The sequence below is a fragment of the Camelus bactrianus genome, chromosome 1 (assembly GCF_048773025.1).
Source record: "Camelus bactrianus isolate YW-2024 breed Bactrian camel chromosome 1, ASM4877302v1, whole genome shotgun sequence".
NCBI lineage: Eukaryota > Metazoa > Chordata > Mammalia > Artiodactyla > Camelidae > Camelus > Camelus bactrianus.
In genome coordinates, this window is record NC_133539.1 from 119,615,614 (window position 1) to 119,641,737 (window position 26,124).

General features: G+C 45.6%; 1 protein-coding gene across 3 annotated transcripts in view; it reads left to right on the forward strand.

Annotated features, from left to right (window-relative positions):
- RFTN1 (raftlin, lipid raft linker 1) overlaps window positions 1-26,124 on the forward strand; it is a 177,735-nt gene that overhangs the window by 74,505 nt on the left and 77,106 nt on the right. For all 3 annotated transcript variants that reach the window (XM_074371938.1, XM_074371934.1, XM_010966029.3), the window contains exon 4: window positions 18,867-18,975. In XM_074371938.1, coding sequence (XP_074228039.1) covers window positions 18,867-18,975 — 109 coding nt within the window. The remainder of the gene's footprint in view (window positions 1-18,866; window positions 18,976-26,124) is intronic.

A 26,124-nucleotide genomic window follows, 5' to 3' on the forward strand; every position in this document is an offset into this window, starting at 1 on the left:
GATGACAGGTAGCTAAAGTCGCTTGTAGTAAGAAGGGGAGGGTATGGGTCCCCTAGGAGGAAATATTGGATTTAATGTTTATGTGGAAGGGGACTGCCTGGAGGAAGGGAAGAATCGACGTCTGAACGAGCTTTGGACTCCGAGTGTCTGGAAAGAGTTACTGGAAGAGGCGGGGGGTGGGGTGGGGAGGGGCAGGGGGTGTGTCTGGGTGGGATTTTCCCACGAGCAGACCCCCTAGAGGAGGCTTCACGTGCAAGTGATTAAGGAAGTGCTCCCAGAGGAATCAGTTAGGAGTGGGGACGTGGGCAGGGAAGGAGGGAGGCCAACAGGGTGCCGAGCCTTTGGGGAGCAGTGAGTCTACCTTGAGGCGGGGGAACTGGTTCCCATACTCCTGCATCTGGGGGTGGTTGGCCATGAACTGCACTGGACACTTCCAGGTCTGGGAAGCATCCAGGCAGAGCAGCTCCAAAAGCCAAAGAAGTGGGGTTGGATGGGGGTGCACAGAACCAGGAGGGGGGATGGGGGGGCCTGGGTGGAGCACGACAGCACCCGCCTCCAGAGGAGATGAACAGCAGCAGTGAGTTGCTCTGTTCCAAACTGACGCTATGCTTGGCACCTGAGAAGCTCTTCCTCTCCGACCGCACCAGCAAGCTGCCCTCCCACTGACTCCGGCCACTCAGTGTCACGTGATACAGAGGGGGCCAAGTCTTGTGGCTTTTTTTTTTTCCTGTTTTATTTCCAGGAAAGCAAATCTCAGCAAGTGTTCAGCTTTACCCTCGTGTCCCTCTTGGGGTGGGAATCTGAAATCTTGAAGACTCTGCCTTTTTTTCTAGGGCAAGACTTGCAAACGCAGATGCCTAAAGGGGCCAGGCTCCTTGAGTGGGGGCCCTTGGGTATTGGACAGCCGATGCTTGGCTCTGCCCCATTGTTGCCAAGTGTTGCCAGATCTTGTACTTTTTTCAAGAAAAGCCAGAGTTTGGATTTGTATGTGAAAGCTCTTTTTTAAGCGTTGCCACACTTTTTCAAAATAATGGGGTGTATCCCTGACTCACCCCACTGGCTGCCATCATGCAGTCTTTTAAGATTTCTGAGTGATGCATGCTTCAGTGGACTTCATCGTCCCTCCTCTGACCTGCCTGTTCTCCTCACTCACAGCCATCACCAGATTTCTGACTCTACTGTTACTGTTTTTCAGTTGTCTGCCCTCCTCCCTCTCCCCTTTGCTAAATCTTCTTTCATCTTTGGGTTCCCATTACTTGCTCAGAGTGCCAGGTGCTGACTAGGTGTTGCTCAATAGAACTTTCCTGATTGGAGTAGAATAAAACCATGCCCTGGAATTTCAGTACCATCTTTCACTAAATGACCATAAATTCATTGCAAGATGGGTCTGTCTCTGGTGTACGTATTTAACCAGTACCCAAAGTGCATCTTGTTAATGCAGCCACACAACACAAACCCCGAGTAATGGAAAAATACACACACACACACACACACACACACACACAAGCACACACGCAGAAGATCCGTTCTTTGCCCAAATAGCAGTGGTTTTCCACAAGGGTATATGTATGTTATTTTTCGCTCTTTTCTTTTTAAAAAACATCCAAATGATGGCCTTCAAAGGAAGGGAAGTCTTTGTGGACCTTAAGTGGACTACAAATGCATTCATTACATTGCCTTTTTTTTTTGTTTAATAGCCTGCAAGATAAAATGAACATTTTCTTTGGCATTTGAAAAGGGCAAAATTGGGAAAGTGTGAAATTACACGGGAACTGAAAGAGAAAATTCTTTTAAAAATTATAGTCGGAAGCGGCCCCTTTAAGTGGCCTTGTGTCTCTTCCTGTCTAATTTCCACCAATTACTTTGACTCTTGGGACAACGATGGGGCTTCTCAAAAGAGGTTTCACAATTAAATGGAATGCACAGGGGGTGGTGGCGCCTTCTGGGGTGTGCCCTAGAAAACGCTCGCATGCGAGGCTGGGGTTCGGCCTGGAGCGTCTGATTGTTGGAATCGCACGTGGGGAAGAGAAGCAACGCCGGGCTTAGCGGTGATTGACACGTGTTACTGGCGGGGAGAAACCGCAGCAGCTGGTGCAGTCCCAGAGAGCAGAACGTGAGGAAGGGGGATTCAGTCCTTTTCTTCAATCAGAGGGGGAAGAAGACGGTAGTTGTTGAGCACGAAGGTCATTATGTGGGGTCCAGATGTCGAAGGGCCCCTCTTTCTGCTGGCTGGCGTGGTCTCGTCCCCCCTCAGTTTTCTCAGGCTTCCCGAGGTGTTGGGAGGACTTGATTAGCTCTCTGGGGCTGCCACCTTGCTCCCGGCAGAGCTGTGCAGCCTCACCGAAGACGACCTTAATGAATTCCTCCTGTCTCCCCATCTCACTCTGGAGTGACACCCTTCTCTGGCATGCTGGTTTCAGGATTCACTGTTAATTATTGTGTTTGCACCTTCCAATCTAATATGCCAGCGCAAAGCCACCTTCTCTTGGGGAGAGAGAGCTTTTTCCAATCCACACCCCTAAATGGCTCGCCTCCCCATGCTTACTCTGTCTCCAAGTGTCGGCCTTTATCCCAGTGGAGAGAGCAGCGTTCGCGGGCAGGCTCCTTTCCCTCCCCTGTTTTATCATGGTGCTTGATTGCCTGTGTCTTTCTGCCACATTTTATATTTTATTTATTTTTTGTCTCCTCTGAGAGAGAGAATTAGCATACAAGTGATTTCCAATCTTTCTTGGAAGTCGTTTGGAATGACAGAGAGCAGCGAGCAGGTACCCAAAACACAGAAGCACAAATACTGAATTTCTTTGAAGTTTCCTGTTGATCTTGAAACCTATGCAAATACTACAGTACCGTGAAATGTCTGTATATGTTTTAAAATAAAATAAAATAAAATAAAATAAAATAAAAGCCCTCTCCTCCCAGACGTCCACACAATTTTTTTTTAATTAAAATGGGCTCTCCAGGAAGGTTTATTCTCTGGCATTGCGGAGGTACTCCAAGGACACTTATTATTTTGAGAGCCATGCAGGTAATTTAGTTGCAGTTTCTGCGTGTTAGATTTTCATATTTATGTGCCTATCCCAGATTAAATTTAGGACCTCTGATTGTCTTCAGGTATTCGTGGCAAAGTCTTTCCTGTCCCTCTTCTTTGTTCATCAGAGGTAACTTAGATGGTGTCTGTTTCTCAAGCTAAGCAAGAGATGAAGGGCATTACCAGCGTTGGGGTCTGGGAGAGACTAGTACTAATTCAGTTTTGCATTTTTCGCTTTGAATGCAGTCGTAGGTGAGAAATAACTTCTAGATCCATAGACGTCCATGATGAGTGATTGCAGTCTTCTTGAGATTTTGAAAGAATGACTGTCTCTGTAATCCATCTTGCTGCTTTCTATAATTTTTTTTTAATGATTAAAAGACGGGCCCATTTCACAAAGAGGTAACTGCTGTAATAGGATGTCGTGGAATACAGTATTTCATTGGCTTCCTGTTCAGGGACCATGCACTGGAACTTTAAAATGGCCACAAAAACTTTAAAAACCAAATTAGGAACTCGTATTCACATGACACCTGTTTCTGAGGGGCTGAGAGCTCTTTTGCTTCATTCCTGGATGTGTTAAGTGTGATCATTTATTCTCACTACATCCTCATGATGGTTGTTTTCTGGCGGCTAATGTTGGTTGAAAACATGATGCGTTCAGCAGAGGTTTTAGACTGACTCTATTCTGTAGCTAAGAAGTACTATCACCTTCTGTTATCCCTGCTTCCCATTTTATATCCTGGGAAAATTAGACTGAAAAAGTTGTTAGCAACGTCTCAGTACTGACGTGTGGGGCGGGGAGTGGGAGGGTGGGGCGGGGAGTGGGAGGGTGTGGTGGGGGTGGGACTTCTGTACCGTCTTCCAGCTCACAGGCCCCGGACCTTATGGAAGCAGGCTCAGAGAATTCCCAGCATCCTCTGGGCTTTGCAGTATCCCGGTCCCCGTAGCCAGGCTGTGGGACCAGAGGCTTGGTTATCCCCAAACTGGTTTCAGGACATAGGGCTGCACTGCTCACCCTCTGGAGCCCCCAGTTGGCTCCACTCAGCAGGCTGGCTGGGTCTTGTCAGTTTCTCCCCTAAAGGGGTCCATGCAAATGATGCTTCTAAGGCCATCAGTGTGGTATGTCCCTCTGTTCCCTGAAAACAAAATCAAAATGTACTTATTAGGTGTCTGTGTCTTCTAAGGTATTGCCTGTATTAGAGAGACAGAGAAGCAGTCTCTGCTCTAGGGTGATTTAAAACGTATGCAACATGTTAAAATTTTCATTGTCAACTTCTGTAGTTGAAGCCCCTGAAATTGCTCTGTCAGGTAACCTTGATTTTAACAGAAAGGGACCAAAAAGCCCACTTTTCTCATGAAGAACATTGATAGGTTTGCAGGCACTTCTCGATGTGATTTCTCATTTACATTGCTGGCTGTAATGGCTACCATTGATTTACTGCTGTGGCCAGAGTCCTTGGTCTTTGATTTGTGAAAGCCAAGATGAGGACTGCAGGACTCAGGCTGGTGGTGGCTTCTCCAGAGTCACCCTTCTGGTGGCCAGAGGAGCCCGTATTCCCGTCAGGATCCGTCCACTTCTACCACTGTTGATTTGTTAACCATTAGGGTTAGGGTTTGGGTTGATTTCTCAACCTCCATAGTTTCTATTGACATTTCGGGCCAGGGACTGTCCTGTGGATCATACAGTGTTCGCCAGCATCTCTGGCCTCTGCCCATGGGATGCCAGTAGCAAGCACCCCTCCTCCCCACCCTTTCAGTTATGGCAAAAAAAAAAAACGTTTCCAGATGTTACCAAATGCCCCAACGGGCAAAACCGCCCCTAGTTGAGAACCCCTGGATTAGAATTAGGGTGTGAGATAGGGGTCTAACTGTATCTTCTTCTACTTTTGTCAACAGGCATTTATTGTATTAACCCAACTTTGCCGCAGAGTGGAATGCCATCTTTATCATAGGTTGGATTTCTGTATATACCCCAATTTATTCCCCATTCTTTGTTGTTCCTTTGATCTATTTATTGATTTTTGTGCTAGATTACATTCTATTTTGAGGCAATGAATTTGTGGTGCGTGTTAGTATCCAGTCAGGCCTTCTTCTTCTTTTTAGGGATCTTGGTGACTTGTGCATATTGATTTTTCCAAGTATAGTTGAAAGTCATTTTCTCCAGTTCCCAGTAAACCCTGTTGAAATTGTAGTTTCATTTACATATTACTCTGAGAAGAATTTCTACCGTGAATTTTTAGAACATAGAGTTCAGTATTACTTTTGGAAGTCAGTTTTTTATTTTAGAGCTTTGTGATTATTCTGAAAATTCTAGGTACTATCGGGACCAGTGGTTGTCAAAGCGGGAGAGACATACCCATGTTGGAAGAGAACTGAGGCTTCTATGTGTGTTAATTTATATTGGAAAATGAGGAGAGAAAGTATGCATCGCTAATATTTAGCATCCAGATTGAAGCTGGTGCCCTGGCTGGGTGCAGACGTCAGAGGTCCCCTGTCCAGGAGGGGTCCTGAGGAAGGCTGAGTTCATAGGAGCACTTTCAATTGAGAACTCAGGGAAGTGGATTTGTGGACCGTTTTTTATAGTTTTTACTAAGTTAGCCATCATGAAATACACACATGGCTTAAAAAATTCCTGTAAAGTGATTGCAGATTGAGGAGAATATAGAATACTGGTGATGTAGACATGAAACCCGCCCCGCTCCCAGTCCTCTCCCCCGACCCCTTACACACACACACACACACACACACGCACACACACACATGGAAATGGCTACACTGACCCTTCTCTCACTGTGTGTAAGAGTAAGATAAAAAAAACTGATGCCTACCTATTCAGATCTGACAGAAGATGGCCAAAGAAATTTTTGACTCATCAAGAAGACATTTTGAAGGGGGACAGTATATATAGCTCAGTGGTAGAGTGCATGCCTAGTGTACACGAGGTCCTGGGTTCAATTCCCGATACTGTCATTAAAAAAATAAATAAATAAATCTAATTACCTCCCCCGCCATTAAAAAAAAACTTAAAAAAAAAAGGAGTTCTAAGAAGACATTTTGAAATGTGGATTTACTTCCACGGTTATTAACAGTGAATCTCATTTTGAGTGTATATGACACCTTGAAATATTAATTATTAATAATAATTTGAACCTCCTGTGATTAGACTTTTGAAGTATTGCTTAGTTCATCTGTCTCACATCTTTTAAATTTCATGTTTCGTGTGTCTTGCTTTCTCACATGTGTGGGATGCTGCTGCAGTTGTACTCAGGAGATTTTGAGTGACCCACAGAGCTTCTGGGTCACAGTGGTGGTTCCCGAAGCTGATGGAGGCTTCCTGCTGGTCCGTGCACCAGCAGCAACAGCATCGCCTGGCCGGGAGGAGGGGACTCAGGAATGCAGGTTCCCGGGCCCTGCCCAGACCTGCTGGCTCAGCGTCTTCTCAGGAGCAGCGAGCATCCCAGGTGGTGTGCGTGCACGGTTCAGTGGGAACAGAGTTAAGCTGTGCTTTTCTGTGGGGGCACTGCTAGCCATGTGTAGCGATTAAAATTAAAATTAATTAAAATGAAAGAAAATGAAACGTTCCATTCCTCACTAACCCTGGCCACATTTTAGGCGGTCAGTAGCCACTACTCTCACGTGGCTACTGTACTGGACAGCAGAGATGCGGAACACATCCATCCTCTAACTCGATCAGTCAGAGGGTGCACGTAGCAGGACCCAGAACAGACAGGACTGAGAAGCAAACTCTAACTGGGACGTGTGCATGAAATGTAAATTAAGAGACTTCCCTGTCACTCAGCTGGCTGTGGCCAGTGAGTAAGGGGCATTCATGTGGGCAGCTACTGTTGTGATTTTTGTTTGCAAATAGTATGACTTTTCTGAACCAGTTAATACCAGGCAGACCTGCCTTTATTCAGTGTTATGTTTGTGATAAATTATTATTTACGCATTAATGCCGCAGTCAGTCCCTTCTCCATCTTCCAGAGCCAGGAGGAGCCTTACCAGAGTCACGAGGAAGCAGGACCTGGCCCCGAGTCCCATTTCTTGTGGTGGTCGCTCTGTTTGCTGTCATCCAGTTGGGTGGGGGCTGGATTCCTTTCCCAGCTGCACGACACAGGGACCAGTGGGGCAAAGCTGGTGTGTTTGGTACCCTTGCCTTGCGTTTTAAGGCTAAAGGTGAACTCCAAGCGTTGTGTGCTCGCTGGTGCCTTATCTGCCAGAGAGGTGGCTCCGGCTGCAGACGGCGAGACAGGATGTGGCAAGATTTCTCTAGAAGAAACAGCAGCCCTGGCTCGGGGGGTGTTGGCAGGGACATGCACCCTCGTGTCGGTGCACGGCTCCCCAGAGAGTGTGTGGTTAGGTATCAGTTGCACATCTCCCCTGTCATTTCTGGAATGTTCCCGGAGATAAACTTGGTAGTTCGGTCACGAGAATTTAACTTGGCTTTTTTTGGTTTTTTTCCTTAAGCATTTCTTAAGCTTCACTATTAGGGGAAACTTTTGACTCCAGCAGCTTTTTTTTTTTTTTTTTTTTTTTTTTTTTTTTTTTGTAGATTCGGTTGATTTTGCAAAGAGGAGGTCATAGAGATGATGAGATCTCTTTTCCCGGTGGATCTGAGAGCATCTTTGGGGAGCAGTAGTTTATCCCCTTCCCCCACCCTGGCCACCACCAATGAGCAGAGACAAGAAACATCTAAAATTCACTCCCTCTGTGGAAATCCTAGCTCTCATTTCTGCCCTCCTAAAGGAGGCTTCTCCCGCGTCCTACAGAGTGCCCCTGGCTTGGTCCTTTTGAGTCTGTTCTGGTATATTCTTTACTCTGAGGCCACCGTGACTCCCTTCAGCTCAAAGTGAACGTTGGTCCTGTCCTGTCTCAACAACCCCCATCCTCTTCTTCTAACCCCAGCTCTCACTTCCTCCCCAGCCCCTGCCGAGCACCCCGCAGCCATCCGTTCCAACAGCAGGTTCACCATACATTCCTTAGCTCGTGGTTACTGACCCAGCTGAGTTGTAGTAGGCAAGCCTCACTTTTACCTGTCTTTCACCAAACTGACCTATTGATTATTTCCATCCTGCAGCTCATGCTTGTTTTTCATCTACAAGCCCTCCTAATTCCTGTTCTCAATGCCTGAAATATCATTTTATCCATTGTCCCCCGGTGAATTTTCACACAGCTTCAAAGACTTCACTTACATGCTTCTTAAACTTTTTAAAAATTTCCCTGATCCCTGGAAACAATGGAGCTTTCATAGCACTTCTGTGTGGTTAGAATAAAGAGCAATATTGGATAGTTAGAGGCCCATAGACTCTCTTTCTTTTTCTAAAATTATTTTTAAAAATTCATTATTTATTAAATACCATGCTAGCGCTGTTAAAAACTCAAGTAGCTACCTTAATTTCAGACAAAGCAAGCTTCAGATCAAGGAAAATTACCAGGGATGAAGAGGGACATTGCATAAGGAAAAATGAGTCAATTCTCCAAGAAGACACAACAATCTTCAGTATTTATACACTTAACAACAGGAGGCCAAAACTGACAGATCTGCAAGAAGAAATAGATGAATCCACTATCATAGTTGGAGACTTCAGTGTTGCTCTACTGGTAATTGGTAGATCCAATCGGGTAAAAATCTGTGAAGACAGAAGAGCTGAACAGCATCCTCAGTCCCCTGGCTGTAACTGACATCTGCAGACTGCTTCATCCAACAGCAGCAGAACACACTACTTTTAACTCCCATGGAACATTTACCAAGATAGACCACATTCTGGGCCCTAAGACATAGCTTAACAAATTTAAAAGAACTGAGATCACATAAACTGTATTCTCAGACCAGAATGGAATTAAAGTAGATCTATTTCTAGGAGATAATTGGAAAATTCCAGAACATTTGAAGATGGAGCAGTGCACTTCTAAATAACACGAGATGAAGAAGAAATCTCAAGAGGAGTTGAAAAATATTTTGAACTAAGTGAAAATAAAAATATAACTTATCAAAACTTGTGTGATGCAGAAAAGCAGTATTTAGAAATTTATGTCATTGAACCCATGTATTAGAAAAGAAAACCAATCCAAAATCAGTAGTTTGAACTTCCACCTTAGGAAACTAGAGAAAGAAGAGCTATATAACCTAAAGCAAGCAGAAGAAAATAAATAATGAAAGTGGGAGCACAAATCAATGAAATTAAAGACAAGAAAACAATAAAGACAATCAATGAAACCAAAAAAATTATAATTTTTTATTATAATTATTTTTATTTAATCATTTATTTTATTTTTAAATTTTATTTATTTAATTAAATTTATTTATTTTTTGTTACTTAAAAATATTTTTATTATTGAGGCACAGTTGATTTACAAAGCTATGTAAGTTTCAGCTGTACAACATAGTGATTCACAATTTTTAAAGGTTATACTCTATTTATAGTTATTATAAAATATGGGCTGTATTCCCCATGTTGTACAGTATATCCTTATACCTCACTTTATACCCAATTGTTTGTGCCTCTCAATCCTCTCCCTTTCCCTCTCCCCAGTGGTAACCACTAGTTTGTTCTCCATATCTATGAGTCTGCTTCTTTTTTGTTATAGTCACTAATTTGTTCTATTTTCTAGATTCCACATATAAGTGATAACATGCAGTATTTGCCTTTCTCTGGCTGACTTCTTTCACTGAGTGGGATACAAGACTCTAAGTTTCTTGAGGGCAGGCTCTAACTCCTGCCCTACGTGTGATCAGTGGTCAAGAAGGTGATGCCATGAACAGAACAAAAAGACAACCTACAGACTGGAAGAAAATATTTGCAAATGATGCAACCGACAAGGGCTTAATTTCCAGAATATATAAACAGCTCATACAACCTAATAACAAAAAAACAAGCAACACAATCAAAAAATGGGTAAAAGACCTGAACAGACATTTCTCCAATGAAGACATAAAGATGGCCAATAGGCACATGAAAAAATGCTCAGTATTGCTAATTGTCAGAGAAATGCAAGTCAGCACTACAGTGAGGTATCACCTCACACCTGTCAGAATGGCCATCATTCAGAAGGTTATAAATAATAAATGCTGGAGAGGGTGTGGAGAACTGGGACACTTGGCGGGAATGTCATTTGGTGCAGCCTTTATGGAAAACAATATGGAGATTCCTCAGAAAACTAAAAATAGACTTGCCCTATGATCCAGCAATCCCACTCTGGGCATATATCCATAGGGAACTCTAATTCAAAAAGATTCATGCACCCCAGTGTTCATAGTAGCACTATATACAGTAGGCAAGACATGGAAGCTACCTAAATATCCATTGACAGATGACTGGATAAAGAACCTGTGGGATACTACTCAGCCATAAAAAAAGAATAAAATAATGCCATTTGCAGCAACATGGATGGACCTAGAGATTATCATACTAAGTGAAGTCAGGCAGAGAAAGAAAAATACCATAAGATATCACTTATATGTGGAATCTAAAAAAAAGACAAATGTACTTACTTACAGAACAGAAACAGACTCACAAACCTAGAAAAAAACTTAAGATTATCAAAGGGAAAAGTGGAGGTAGGGGAGTTTGGGATTCGCAGATACAAGCTACTGTATATAAAATAGGTAAACAGCGAGGTCCTACTGTACAACACAGGGAACTATATTCAATGTCTTGTAATAACTATAATGAGAAAGAATATAAATGTATAACTGAATCACTATGCTGCACAGCAGATACTAACACAACATTGTAAATCAACTTACGCTTCAATTCAGAAAAAGGTGAAGCAATGAATGAATGGATTTTTTTATGTCATTCGTTTTATATAATGTCCTGAAACTGGAAAAAACCTTCTTTTCCTTACACTGACAGATCTTTTTTAGATCTGCAGTTCATTTTTCTTCCTACTACTCCTTGTAAAAAAAAAAAGTCGTTCTGATCATTATGCTTGAACCTGGCGTTGCCTTGAGGTACCCATCTTCAAATTCCTTCCCGTCTCCCAGAGATAGAGAATTTGTTCCTGTCAACTGACATTTAGTGATTTTTTTTTCTCTCATTGGACAAGTGCCTAGTAATCCAAGTTTAGTGTTTGTCACTATTTCTTTCTGATTATTTCTCCATGAAGCAAAAATAGCCCTATTGATGGACTGCACATTCTGTCTCCTCTCTTTCTATAACTCAAGTTCAAACTGTGCCTCATGCCCTGGGAAAAAGATGTTTCAACTCGTGGTCTTTGAAGCTATCTGAGGGATTAATGAGTTGATGTGAGATCTGTTACATGTTTATTATTTAAAAGAAGCGTGCGTGATAGTTTTTATTAACATGTTTATTGTTTAAAAGTATAGTTTATAATCCTTTTTTTTTTTTTCCCAACGGGCATTGGCTTTTTACTGGCCTGATTTCAGATCTGCCCGTGAGACCAGATCGGGTATTCAGTTCAGTGCTTGGCATTACATCAGAATTGTTTGAGGATGAACCCTTTGGCCTGCGACGATTTGAAAGGTTTAAAGCACCCATCAGCGTTCCAGGCTTTGGTCGCAAACACATTGTTTTTATGGCTTAGAAAACGTTGTGTCCAGCGCCTGTGAGAGCAGACAGGGGCTGTGTTGATGTCCCTGCTGTGGTCGAGGGGAGCGAAGCGTGGAGGCGGAGAGTCTGCCAAGTTTTTACAGGGGTTGAAATACCAGGGTCGGGTGTATGGGTCATTATTCTGGTTATGATGCAATTAGATAATCTGTTTGCTCTTACCCCTTGCCTGGCACCTAGCCTTCTGTGACTCACGCTGGAGTGTGGTGTATGGAACCCAGAGGGCAAGGACTCGTGGCCAAGAGGTCAAATTCAATCCCAAAGATGTTGGCCTACATAATAGCAATAAACATCGTTTGGAGCCACAGTTTGACAGTGGTGGCCAACATGAAAACATGGGGTGATGACTTCTTTTAAAAGAAATTAGAAGATCAGCCACATGGATGGACCTGGAGATTGTCGTTTAAAGTGAAGTAAGCCAGAAAGGGAAAGAAAAATACCATATGATATTATTTATACGTGGAGTTTTTTTTAAAAAGACACAAATGAACTTATTTACAAAACATAAACAGACTAACAGACATAGAGAACAAACTTATGGTTACCGGGGTAACAGGAGTGGGAAGAGATAAACTGGGAATTCGAAAATTGCACCTCTTAGGGAGTGATGGAAATGTTACCTATCTTGATTGTGGTGGTGGTTTCATGGGTGTACATATCTGTCAGAATTCATCAAATCGTACATCTGAAATACGTGTGGCTTCCTGCACAGGAATCATGCCATTATAAAAGGTGGAAAGGAAGGAAGGAAGGGAGGGAGGGAGGGAGGGAGGGAAGGAAGGAAGGAAGGAAGGAAAGGAAGGAAGGAAGGAAGGAAGGAAGGAGAGAAAGAAAGAGAGAGAGAGAGCTGGCAGCCCTGGCCTGGAATTCTAGTATTGGCTGCCATTAGAAACCGCCCAGCTCACCCCAGCATCTCCCTGCTACGGTGGTGACTCGGTCTGGCCACGTGAGTTCACTCCTGCCCTGGAACTGGTCTCCTGGTGGTCCAGTTTCTCTGCAGCCACGTGGCTCTCAGAGATAGGAATGGGAGAAAAATAGGAGAGAGAACATTTCTTGGCAGACAGAGAGACCATTCCTGTAGCTTTTATATGAGAACAAAGTATCTAGATCCTGTATTTTGGTCAAAAAAAAAAAATCCTCTTTCACTCAGTGTTTGGGGACCTTGGAATTTGCATCCCTGGGTTTGACCTTCGGACCCTCCGGCTGCCTGGTCAGTGACCACACAGCCCTTGGCAGACGTGATAGGTGTGACGTGAGTGAGTTTGTGCACAGTTTTTTAATGACAGTTGATGTTTGTGTCTGAGTAATGAGGTCAGCGTGGCACAGAATTGGTGGTCTTTTATCATGGTCTTAAACAACTCTGACAGCTGGGGTTAGATGTGTTGGCCCCTAAGGGGCTTCAGCACATGAGCTCTTTGCTGTGCACATTTACGGTTAGCAAAGACTTGTGCACAAATGCTCAGGGTCTGAATCTGCCTTTATGTGTTTGTTTGACAAGCATTGATCTGAATTTTCCTATGTATTCACTTTCCTTTGTGGCCCAAGTCCCATTTGTAAGGTGCCAAAGGACTGAGGACAGCGGTTCAGGATGCTGAGAAAGTTGTGGAAATGGAGAGTGGTGACATGCTGAATGTATTTAACGACACTGAATGTGCACGCAGAAATGGCTAACATGGTCATATTATATGATGTGTATTTTGCTACTGTAACATATAAGAAGAATGAGGAGAGCAGGGAGTGGGAAGGATTTTTGAGTTTTTCTAACCAACAAGAAGCACAGATTAAGTTCTCCAGTCTTACACTTCCTTAAAATCTGGTCTTTTTTCTTGAAGATTTGTCATCTTCTGAGAGATGACAATAAGAATTTGTCTTAGTCATCCTTGGCTTTCAGGACGTTGCATCTCTGCTCAGTAGTAGCCTTTCATTTCCTCTTCCTTTTAGAAACTCTGAAGGAGAGGGTATAGCTCAGTGGTAGAGCACATGCTTAGCATGCATGAGTCCTGGGTTCAATCCCCAGTACCTCCATTAAAAAAAATAATAATAATAAATTAACAAATAGACCTAATGACCTGCCCCACCCCCAAATTTTTTTTTAAGAATAAAGAAAAATTAAAAAAAAGAAATTCCTTTGGAATGGCTGGGAATTAACCCCTCTCAACTCTCCAGTGTGTACAGGTGGGAGCCCCAGGATTTGAAATTGGTCCGAGGTCTTTTTATTGAAGTAGAGTTGATTTACCATGTTATGTTAGTTTCTGGTGTACAGCATAGTGATTCAATTATACATGAGCATATATATTCCTTTTCATTTTTTTCATTGTAGGCTATTACAAGATACTGAATATAGTTCCCTGTGCTGTACAGTAGGACCTTTTTGTTTATCTAGTTTATATATTGTAGTTTGTATCTGCAGATCCCGACCTCCATCCCCCCTCTTTCCCCACCTGATAACCATAAGTTTGTTTTCTATGTCTGTGAGTCTGTTTCTGTTCTGTAAATAAGTTCATTTGTCTCATTTTTTTAGATTCCACATATGAGTAATATCATATGGTATTTTTCTTTCTTTCTGTCTTACTTCACTTAGAATGACGATCTCCAGGTCCATCCATGTTGCTGCAAATGGCATTATTTTATTCTTTTTTGTGGCTGAGTAGTAGTCCAGTCGTACATACGTACCACAACTTTTTTATCCAGTCATCTGTCAGTGGACATTTAGGCTGTTTCCATGTCTTGGGTATTATAAATAGTGCTACTGTGACCATTGGGGCACACATATCTTTTCAAATTGGAACTTTCATCTTTTCCAGATGTATGCACAGGAGTGGGATTGCTGGAGCATAGCTAGCTCAGAGTGTGTGCATTTAATCTCAGTGTACTAGGTATTAATTTCTAGTTAAGGGAGGCTTCTGCTGGTAGTTAATCCTGCATCTCCAGAAATGCATTCTGTGTCCCTCTTTTTTCTTACTGATTCAATCCAGACCTTTCTGCCCTGTCTGTAAGTGGAAGCCATCTGGGCTTCAGTCCAGGGGAAGTTTGGTGCTTTCCAGTATCCTTTTCCAAGACAACACAAGGACATGGCATTTGGGGAAACATACATGGGGTTTCCCTCCCCCTACGCAAGGGTGTCAAATGCCTGCTCAGCGGGCGATTCTCAGGAACTTGACTGACTGCATGATACCCGCTCTCCTGTGCTGTGGTCCCTTGGGGGCCAGGCCTTGGTTCCTGTAGCCCCTTCTAGGACATGCCTGCTTCCTGATGCCAGAGTGATCCTTGCCCTCCAGGACATGAGACACTCATCACCTACTGCAGGCTGTTCTCAGGGGTCTGGCTGGATCTGGGGGCATGGTCCTGGGCCTGGCCACCCATGGGAGGCTTGATCTGTGCGTGAAGCTGCCATGTCTTCCTCCTTGGCAACTGTATTGGTTTTCTGCACTCTGTAATAAATGACCACGAACGTAGTGGCTCGAGCAGCATACCTTCATTATCTCAGTTTCTGTAGCTTTTCTGGGGTCTCTGCTTCGGGTGTCTTCAGCTGCAGCTGAGGCATTGGCTGGGGCTGCAGTCTTGTCAGAGGCTCGACTGGGGAAAGATCTGCTCCCAGGCTCCCGTCAATGGTGGGCAGAACTCACCTCCTTGGAGTCCCAGGGCTGAAACCCCAGTTTCTTGCTGGCTGCCTACACAGCCCCCTTAGTGCCTGGCAGCCGGCAAGGGCAGTGTCTCGGTCTCATCCGCCAAGATGGTGTCTCATGGTGTAACGTCAGCATGCAAGTGACATCTGTCCCTTTGCCTCATTCTGCGGGTTAGAAGTGAGTCGCATGTCCTGCCCCCATGCAAGGGGAGGGTTTGTACAAAGACACAGACACCAGAAGGGGGAGGTCACAAGGGGTCCCCTCAGGGCACGTCCATCACAGCAGCCGTGTCTACTAGCCTCCCCCTGCCCTTGCTGAGGAGCCCAGAAACTCCTTCTGGCAGCCCAGCAGGCAAGCTGCAAGCTTGTGTGGATTTGACGCTGTTGTTCACAGGGCTCGGGGCAGGGAGGAGGATCTCTGTGGGACTGTCCGCCCACCCAGCCCTGGCCCCGCACCCTCACAGACGCGGGCTTGAGGGCTTGGGCCGCCAGCACCCGTCCTCAGAGCGTTCAGGGGTCCTTGCCACCTCGCGCCCATCAGCCACTGTTCCGAGTTCCAGCCCTTTCACTTTGAGCTCTGGAGGTAACTCCTAAAGGCAAGGGAGGACCTGAGTTGCTTACTTATCGCCCAGTATGTATGGAGCCCAAAGGCCGAGATGTGAGTTTTCATGTTTCATCTAGAAAATTTGTAATAATGCCCATTTTTATCACTCTTCTGTGCTCCTTTCAGTTCAGATGTAACCGAGTTAATTATCTGAGAAATGAACCAGAGCTGCCCTCCTTAGAATACTCCTTGTTCCAGAACCAGCACTGATGGTTATTAGATCCAGTGCTAACGACTGCCCTTCGTGTGTCTGGGCTGTGAGTTGCTTAAAGACAGGCTGGTCCCTATGAAAACGAATATATGTGTGTATACGCATCACTGGGACATGGTTCTGTGTGCCAGAAATTGACACATTGTAACTGATGGTCTTTCAATTAAAAAAAAAAAATAAGACAGCTCTGTCTTCTCTCCATTCATTCTGTGGCTGTTTTACAGAGTGGACACAGTGTTGACTTACTTTATTTTTTTTGATTAATTTTTAAATTGAAGTACAGTCAGTTACAATGTGTCAATTTCTGGTGTACAGCAATATGTCTCAGTCATGCAGACACATACATATATTCATTTTCATATTTCTTTTCCATTAAAGATTTGACTTATTTTAAATGATGACCGTTTTTCAGCTGAATCATTTAAAATGGCAGTGGGTATTTTTCAGTAACCTTGTAGCAGCTGAGGTTTGTCCCCACATGACAGCAGCTGGGATTTCGTGTTCTAGAACTTCCCTCCTCCTATCCTGCCTTCATTGTCTGAGACCCCACATAATGCATATGACAGTAGCTTGGCTAAGTCTCCTCTTTCAAAAGTCTGGAATCTTCTGCTTTTGTTCCTCTTGATATGTCTTTTGTGTAGGGCGGGGTGGGAGTAAGAACGTGGGGAAAAAATGAGAACGTGAGTTCAGTCTCTGATGGGGTTTCAAGGCCAGAAGGCTGGGGTTCAGAACTGGTTGATTCTTTCGGAATTCACTGTTACCGTTTGGCCAGTTTGGAATCTGTTTGTTCTTTTACATTTTTTTCCAGTGATTGCTGTGAGATATTTTACATTTTAAGAGTATGTGCCTCTCAATTTCTTGTAATGAGCTGAAATGGAAAAGAATCTGAAAAATATATATATACACACATACGTGTATATATGTGTAACTGAATTGCTTTGCTGTACACCTGAAACTAACATTGTAAATCGACTGCACTTCAATAAAAAATTAGAATTTTTTAAATGTTCTAAAAATTAAGAAAAAAGAGTGGATGCTTCAGTCCCTACCCCTGAAAGGATATGTTAGAGGAAAAAAATAAAATCTAAAAATCTAAATAAGATATTAGCATTTCCTTACCCAGCCACAGTCGCACACCTGGGGAAACCCAAATCCTCTTTCATTTTTCCACTTTTGAATTTCATGTGACTCATACCCAGATGGTTAATGGCAGCCTAAATTGCTTTTAATGATATATAAGACTCCTGGAAATTCGTTTTTAAAGTATTATAGCAAACGTGCGTTCAGAAATGGTTTATTTGGTGGGATGCACGTGTCTCAGGAGTTCAGTGTGAAGCTGCCCACTCTGAGAATTTCCTGGCTACACCTGTGCTCATGGGGGGGCTGCCGGGGCCCCTCCTTGGCAGAGATCCTTCTAACTGGGCTGGGCTTGTGGGGGGCCCTGGTCTGCCTTGGGCAGTGGAGAGTCACTGTGCACGTGGTGTGAGCCTAGAGAGCTGAGCCGGGGTCTCCAAGTCCCCCTCCCCATGAGGATAGGGCTGGGCCTGAGACCCCTCGCTGCTGTCCACTTCCTGTTGTCTGGCGTCCTCCCTCCTCCCGAGCCAACAAATCACCTTGAATGTCTGACAACTGTGTGGCTTCCAGGAGTCCATCAGCCCACGTAGTGTTGTCCAGAAGACCCCCAAAGGAGTGGCATGCAGTGGTGGGCTTTCCTTCTGGTGACCACTTGCTGCTGGTTGTCCTGAGAGCCCCCAGCCTTGTGTCACGTGCGTGCGTGTCTCTATGGTGGGGATGGGGGTGGGAGGGGGGGTGGGGGAGCAGCCCCACCACCCGGCGGGGAGGGGCAGGGCATACTGGACGCCTTTGCCTCTACTGAAAGTTGGAAGGGGTTTGCCCCAAACAGCCCTTGCCATCCGCTCTTTCCCCGAATTTCTGCTTCGGTTGCCTTGTATTCTTTCTTTCTTGCCTCTTTAGTTTTGATAGATTTTGCCAGATTGCTCTCTCTAGGGGTTGAACCCTTTAAAAGTCTTTTAAAAATTAATTTTTCATTTTCTAAGTGATCTATGAATGAGTTCTCTTCAGAAAAGTTGAAAAAGTTGGAGATACCGCTAAAATCACTTTTGATCACCACCACCATCCCGCCCGTTGCCACCCAGACCCTCTCGTGCCCCCAGAGGTCACCACTATTATAGGTTTGCTGTGTGTGTTACTGGTTCTTTTTCTAAGCCCTTGCAGATGTAAACCAATGGGAAATACACATCACTGGAATGTGTGTGTGTGTGTGTACTTATTTTATTGGTATTCATTAGCACATAAAATTTTATTGTTGATTTTGGATGCATTACAACACACTGTTTTGGTCCCAGTTGCACAATGTTGATCGTTTATTGACTATATTAAACACCACAGCCTCCAAATTGCTGAGTTTTACACTGGTATTTCCTTTGGGATGGTGGGCGACTCCTCTCTCTGTACACGTAAAATGGTCCCTACAGTCCATGGTTTTCATATTCCTTTATTCCAGTTTTTTATCCCAATATTCCATGTTGTACTAAACCCATCATTCTATAATGTGTTTTCCTTGATGAAATGTCTTGGGAATCTTTCTGGGATGTAAATCCATCTTCCATATATTTCAGTTGTCTATCTTAAGTTGTATAATGCATATTATTTCAGTTGCTCACCCTAGGTTAGTTATTCAGGAGTGCCCTTTTGGCAGTTAGTTTCAGGAAAGAATTTGGGATTTCATGAAACATCCAGTGATTCTTTTTTTATATATATATATATTGTGCAGAATCTTAGTTTGTGTGTGTGTCTCTTTTCAGATCTCAGAAGGCTGACCTTCATGGTGAAGGCTACGTCTTGGAATTAGATTGCTGTTCTTCCCTAGCCCACCTGACAGACCAAAAAATCATCCCAGAGTTCGTCAAGAAGGTGAGTGTTGCAGTCAGGATACAACTGATCGGGTTGGCAGAGCCCCTGCCTGAGTGAACGGGCCCGGGGCTGGCTGAGGGCAGGTGGGCTGCACCCCGCAGGCCTGCTCAGACCTGGGACTTTGGGTGACCCCACGGGGGCAGTCCCCTCCCACTCAGGCTGGCCTTGACCCTGGAACAAGGTGGTTCCCTCTTCCTCCCAGGATGGTGGCCTCTATCTTTCGGGGCCAGAGTGGCGTTAACAGCTGACAGGCCTGTGGGCCCGCTGCCGGGACCCCGCCTCAAATCCTTGAGATTGTGTGAGCTCCCACATCCCATCTCCTGCTCACCCTGTGGGTCTTCACTGCCCTGAGCCCCCTTCCTTTCCTGGCGTGGGAGCATGGCCATGGTCCTATGACCACTGGCCTGCGATCTTACCAGGGAAGATTGCCTATTTGAAGGGGATTCATTTTCTGCCCAGAAATGTGTCTGGTTTTGAAGTTTTCTTTGTGCCCTACGAGGGTTCCTGCTAAGTGCAGGGTGCACTCCATTTCAGTACGCTGACACTTACCGCAGAAGGAATGCGCTTGCCCAAACTGGGGCTGTGTACATCGCTTAATGCCTCCCTGGTCGTCCCCTCCCCAGTCTGCCAAGGTAGCTGGCAATTCCCCAGCCTAGAGGGGTGATCATGGTTTGTTAGAGAACCAGTCAATCAGTTAATATACTGTTGGCTGTCATTGTCGGCCTGGAAATAGTACTCTGTGCCAGGGGACAGAGAATAAGATAGCCGGGGTCCCCACCCTTGTGTCCTCAAAACCAGGAGTCTCTCCTCCTGGACGAGTGTGGCAAGCAGGAGTGGGAGGGAAGCTGCCCACAGACGTGGCGTGGCTGGGCATCAAGGAGGTGGCTGGGCTGAGCCAGTGGGATAAGGCCTCAGGGGGCTGCAGAGGGCGAATGGGAGCTCCTCCCAGCAGAGGGAGCAGCTGGTCTGAGGGCCTGAGCAGGAGGGTGTGGGGGGCTCAACAGATCAGAGATTCACAGACATGGAGCACACACTTATGGTTACCGAGGTGATAAATTGAGAGTTTGAGATTTGCAGATACACACTACTATCTATAAAACAGATAAACAACAAGGTCCTACTGTACAGCACAGGGAACTCTATTCAATAGCTTATAGTAACCTATAATGGAAAAGAACTGGAAAAAAATATATATGTATACATACATGTACAACCGAATCACTACACTGTGCACCAGGAAGTAACACAGCATTGTAGATCGACTATATGTCAACAAAACAAAATGAAAAGAAGATCAGAGCAGCTTTGGCAAGAAAGGCAACGTGAGAGGTGGGAGAAAAGGCCAGGACTCAGCTGTGAAACGTGGAGAGAAGCTTTGCACAAGAGTGGAAGCATTGGGTGGCCCCTTGAAACAGCCAGTGATTTATTTTTTGGAGGGGTAGGGGGAGATTCACCCCCTGCTTCTCTCCCCTCAGCATCTGTGGAGTGTTCAGACTCTCCACGCCCCGGGAATAACCACTCAGGTCTGGTGGGGGCCCAGACCTGTCGACCAGGATCAGATGGCCTCTTTGGTGAAAATTTTGGGTGGTTTTCCTAGGACGAGGGAGACTGTCTTCTCCGGTAGAATTCAGATCGTTACTTAAGTAAAGGTGGGGAAGCAGTTTCTGTTCATACGTGTGTAAACCGGAGACGGGTGTTTCTGTAACTTGGGGAGATGTTGGTAGAAATAGGGCCATCTTCTTTGGATTGCTGCCAATAAAATGTTCCCATGAATTTCTAGAGGTGGGGTTTACCCCCATGATCTGAGCACTGGGGAATATTTGTTTTAGAAATGGTTTTGTCATGAAGATTCAGAGGCTTAGAATAGTTGAGGGGTGAGTTGGCAAGTTGAGGGCATGAGGCTCTGGCCATACAGCAAACAGGCGCTTGAAAAAAAAAAAAATGGGATTTGATGTTTTTGTCTTAACCAAACCAGATCATTGTGAGACTGACCCATGGCCTTGTGCCCAGATCGGGTTGTAAGCAGCCTGTTAAGTGGACACTCAGCTGCTGCGTGGGTCCAGTGCCTAAAGGTGCAGGTGGGTGTCCATCCAACAGCGGACGTAACCTCAGAGTTACGGTCTGTGTGCTCTGAAGGCCAGTGGCCAGTGTTGTATTAACTTCTACTTTTATTCCACTGTTCTTTCCCCCGCACTGACTCTGTGTGTGTGTGTGTATGTGTGTGTGTGTGTGTGTGTGTGTGTGTGTATGCACATCAGTATCTCATGGGTTGTTCAATAATTAGTTAAATTAGTCATTGACACCTGCCTCATTCTATGTTTTTATCAGAATTCTGTTTTTTTTTTTTTTAACTTTTTTGGGGGGAGGTAATTTGGCTTTATTTATTTATTTATTTAATGGAGATATGGGACTGAACCCAGGACCTCACGCATGCTAAGCCCACGCTCCACCACTGAGCTACACCTTCTCCGCTGTATAAGAATTCTGTTTTGAACATTCTGAAAATTATCCACTTTAAGGCCCAGGGTGCCAGCCTGGCCTGTGCCCCTGGTTTTCAGATAAAAAAAAGGCAGACGAGACAGCGTGCACACCAGGGCAGCACTGACGTCTCTGACCCAGGGTCTGCCTCCGGGCGCGTGTCCCGGAGCCTCTCACCTGGTCTTCTCTCCATAGAGACGCAGGTCATGGTCATGGGCAGCAGAGCGGGAGGGAGCTCCCCACCCTGGAGAACCTAGGTGTGTGGAGGCGGTCTCCCCATTTGTCCCTGTCCTGTCAGTCTGTGGCCGAGGGCTGGACCTGGGAGGAGCCAGAGTTCTGGCTTTAATGCTGGTGGGGGCTTCAGTTCTAAGCCAGTGGCCACGCCAACCAGGAGACGAGGGACCAACCGATAGGACTGGGACCCCTTCCGTCTGCAACTCTTTTCCGTTGTCAGATGTGATGTCTGGAGAAAACACCGCCTCTGGTGCACAGAGCGTTGGGGACTGGCGGCCCGTCCAGGGTCAACAGCTGTTCCAGCTGGGGGTAGACTTTTACACGTGTGTAAATTTTACTGTCATCGCCTGGGTAGAAAACCACAGGAGCTCCTTGGGAAGAAAGACAGTAGAAATTAGTTGTGTATTTTCAGTAAATATTTAATGAATAGCTGGGGCTACGTGTATATGTGTGGTGGTGACACTTGTTAATTGCCGGTCACTTAGGCCCAGATGAAACTGTGTCACCGGCGGCTGCTGCCTCCAGCCATGACTTTTTATCTGGGTCATCACTTTGTGTGAGAGAACGCCTCCTGTTCCCCTGACAAGTAGATCCGTCTTGCGATGAGCTGGTAATTAACTCATTTTGTCATTGTGCCTTCACGCAGGCTAAGCTCACGGTCTTCTTCGCACCGTAGAATTGAACTCAAAGTGATTAGATTTTTTTTTCCCTTAAGAACAATAGCCCAGTATTATTTTGCCATCAAATGTTTCAAGTTTGCGGAACCTTTGGATGGAGGACATGGACAGAAGCAGGGAAAGGAGATGTGATTATTTCCCGCGATTAGGAAACACAAAGTCGTTTGCATCTGTGTCATGTGAAATTAGCTGAAGATGCCGCAGTTCGCCAGCCCCTCCCCAGCACGATTTCGCACAGAGGGTGGAGGGAGCCGAGTGAAGCTGACTCTCTTCCTTTCTGTGTGGCCTCAGGATTCTCTGAGCACTGGGGCTGAGCAAGTTAAATCTGGGCTGCTGCTCTGTGTTTCTTCCTTTTGTAGCCTGCTGTGCTCCATCCAACCAGCCCTTTATGTAAATTATTTATTATGGACTACAGAATATTTGAAATGCAAATTTATGGGCAGACTTGGAGAGAAGGTTTTCCAAACCAAATGCTCGAGAGATGGAGTTGCAAGGCTGCAGAAGAGCTTCGGTGCTGCCTCTGTTTCTCTGGGACAAAGACTGGGCCCGCCAGGTACTCCCAGGGCCTGTCTTGCGTGGCTGGGGGATTTGTGGGACCCCCTTGGAAATTCCTGTTCCCCAGAGTTCCCAGAGGATGGCTAAGAAGACGGGGTGATCTCTGTCTAATAAGGAGCCTGCATGTTCGTCTTCAAATGACTTTACGTTCTTCGGAGCTTCTTGGGAGAGCGTCTGCATGTTTGGAAAACACTTTAAAGTTTGCAGAGCCATTGCACACGCTGTCTGGTTTGTGCTTCACGTGTTTCCATTTAAGAGGCCACACTGGCAATGTTGTCACCCTTCTAGACCCTGGGAAGCAGCTCAGAGAGGACGGAGACTTTGCCAGGGGCTGGGATTGCTGAATGATGGGGCCTGGCCCATCCTTCCAAGGGGAGGGGCCTCCAGTGGGCGGCCTGGGACTGGGGAGGGGCAGGAAGGTTCTGGGGCCACCCCTGGAGACGGGTGGTATAGAATGAGGGCCCGAAACAGTGAGTGATGGGCACTTGTCAGGGCGGAGGGCCTGGTGGACTGTGCGGTTCCTGGTGTGGATGGGAGTGTGGATGGAAGGCTCAAGGCTGAGAAGGAGCCATGTCCAGATTGGCTGGAGTGTGAGCTGCATGGAGGGAGGGGAAGCTGTTCTGGGCGGGGCTGTTTGTTGCAGGAAAGGGAGCCCTACTCAGGGCAGCTCAGGTGAGTCAAGGGGTTTACTATAAAGATGCAGGAAATGGCCTGGGCCTCAGGCCCCGGGGGCAGGAATACAGAAGAGGAAAAAAGAAAATTAGTTGGTCTCTCTCTGTATTATGTGCTGCTGGCTCATATTTATGCATTTATGCATTGAATTTTAAATGTGATTTTACTCCACAGAGGGAATCCCCCTACATGCCAAGTACACCCTGTGCTAAAGGGCTTTACAAGAACTATACTCTTTCTTTTTAATTTCTTTTTATTTATTAATTTTTTTTTAAAGTAGAGTTGATTCACAATGTTGTGTTAGTTTCTGGTGTACAGTACAGTGATTCAGTTATACTTACATACATATATGTGTATTCTTTTCATATTCTTTTCCATTATAGGCCATTATAAGATATTGAATATAATTCCCTGTGCTGTACAGTAGGTCTTCGTTGTTTATCTGTTTTATACATAGTCATGTGTATCCACAAATCCCAAACTCCTAATTTATCCCTCCTCCTCAACCCCTTTCCCCTTTGGTAACGACAGTTTGTTGTCTATGTCTGTGAGTCTCTTTCTGTTTTGTAAATAAGTTCATTTGTGTCTTTTTTTAGATTCCACATATAAGTGATACCATAAGATACTTGTCTTTCTGTGTCTTAACTTCGCTTAGTGTGATCATCTCTAGGTTTTTCCATATTACTGCAAGTGACATTATTTCATTCTTTTCTATGGCTGAGTAGTATTCCATTGTGTATATATATATATATCTTTATCCAGTCATCTGTTGATGGACATTTAGGTTTTTTCCATGTACAAGCACTCTACTCTTAAGCCCCATCTCCCCCTTCTGAACACTTATCCCCGTTTTACAGGGGGAGAAACTGAGGCACAGAGAACTACGCAGTTTGCCCAGCGTTACATTGGGAAAGGGGGTCCTGGGATTGGAACACAGCCTATTGGACTTGGAGGCCCATTCTGGACCTTGGGGCCCTGCTGCCTCTTCTGCAGAGCCCTCAGGGATGAAGGGGGTGCCGCCTGAGCCAGAAGGTGGGGTTGGATGTGAGGGTCACTGCGTCTGGTACATGGGAACAGATTTTGGAGCAACTGAAAGGCCTCCCCTCTGGAGGCTGGGGCTCCAGGCCTGGCTGCCCAGGGGAGAAAGCCACACTCCTGGCCGCTGTCCCAGGAGACTTCCGGGCCTCGCCCTCAGGCCCTCTGCTCTGGGCTGTCTGTCTCAGAGTCACTCCTTTCCTGGTAGGCCTGCATGATCTACTGAGAACTAGGTTCGTTTTACACTGGACCATGGAGCCTTTAAGATGAGGACTCTGAGGGGAGGCAAGGCCGACCCTGCCCTGCGGGGGTGTTGCCAGAGAACAGGTTCTTGTCTCGTGCAGGAAAGCATCCAAGTGCAAGCCACGGGAAAGTAAAAGCAGGTTTGTTTAGAGAGACACACATTCCACAGGCAGATGTGGCCCATCTCAGAAGAGAGAGTGGCCATGAGGCATGGAGGTGGTTAGTTTTTCTGGGCTGGGTAATTTCATGTGCTAGCACATGGGAGGATTTTTCCAATTACGTTGGCAATGGGCGGGGATTCCCAGGAATTGGACCCCTGCCCACTTTTTGGCTTTTTGCAGTCAGCCTGGGAACTGTCCTGTCACCTGTGGGTGTGTCATTTAGCAGTTAATACATTACAACGAGTCTATAATGAGGCTCAAAGTCCCCTGGAAGTTGAATCTTCCGCCATCTTGGGCCTGGTTGGTTCTAACCAGTTTATGTCCTGTCCTCAGTGGCTGTGTCATTCTTTCAATGGTTATGCCCTGCCCTCTTCCCTCCTGTCTCAGGGGGACAACTCAGGGTCAGAAACTCAGTGCTGGATTTCACTCCATGCATTGCCCTTCAGAAAATTAAATGATGCTGTTCACGTCTTGTCCTAAGGAAAGGAACCTGATGGATATTTTAAATCTCAATGTCTCCTTGTAATGAAGCAGAATATCCCAAATCTCCAGGATTATGACACGCCACCTGTGGTATAGACGAGATGCAGCACTGACTCTCTGGCTGATGGCTGAGTACTCGGGGCTTCATTTCTACACACGCAGTGCAGAGTCTGACTTTAATTCGTGTAAGATGCCGATTGCGGGGGCAAGGAGAATGACATTAAAAAGGCATCCTCTTCCTCGCTGCACCCCCCAACCTACTCTCAAACCAACAGAATCATGGCATTTTTAAGAGGCTAGTCTGGTAGGGGTCGGGGAGGAGCTAAGGCCAAAGGGGGTGTTGTTCTAGGAATGAAGGTGCCCTTTGGTGTGGACAGAAGGGGGCTGGGGGTGGGACTGGGCAGAGAAGAGGCAGAGTGTCCTGCTCACCGGTGTCCTTCCCACATGACACCCCAGGGACTGGAGTGGCATGTGGGGTCATTTGTGAGGAGGAGGGGCACACAGTCTGAAGAGACATTTGGGGGCAAGAGTAATGGGGTTGGTCATGGGCCTGTGAGGACTGAGAGGCTGGTGGGACACTCGAGTGAACATTCCAGAAGGCAGGTGTGGCT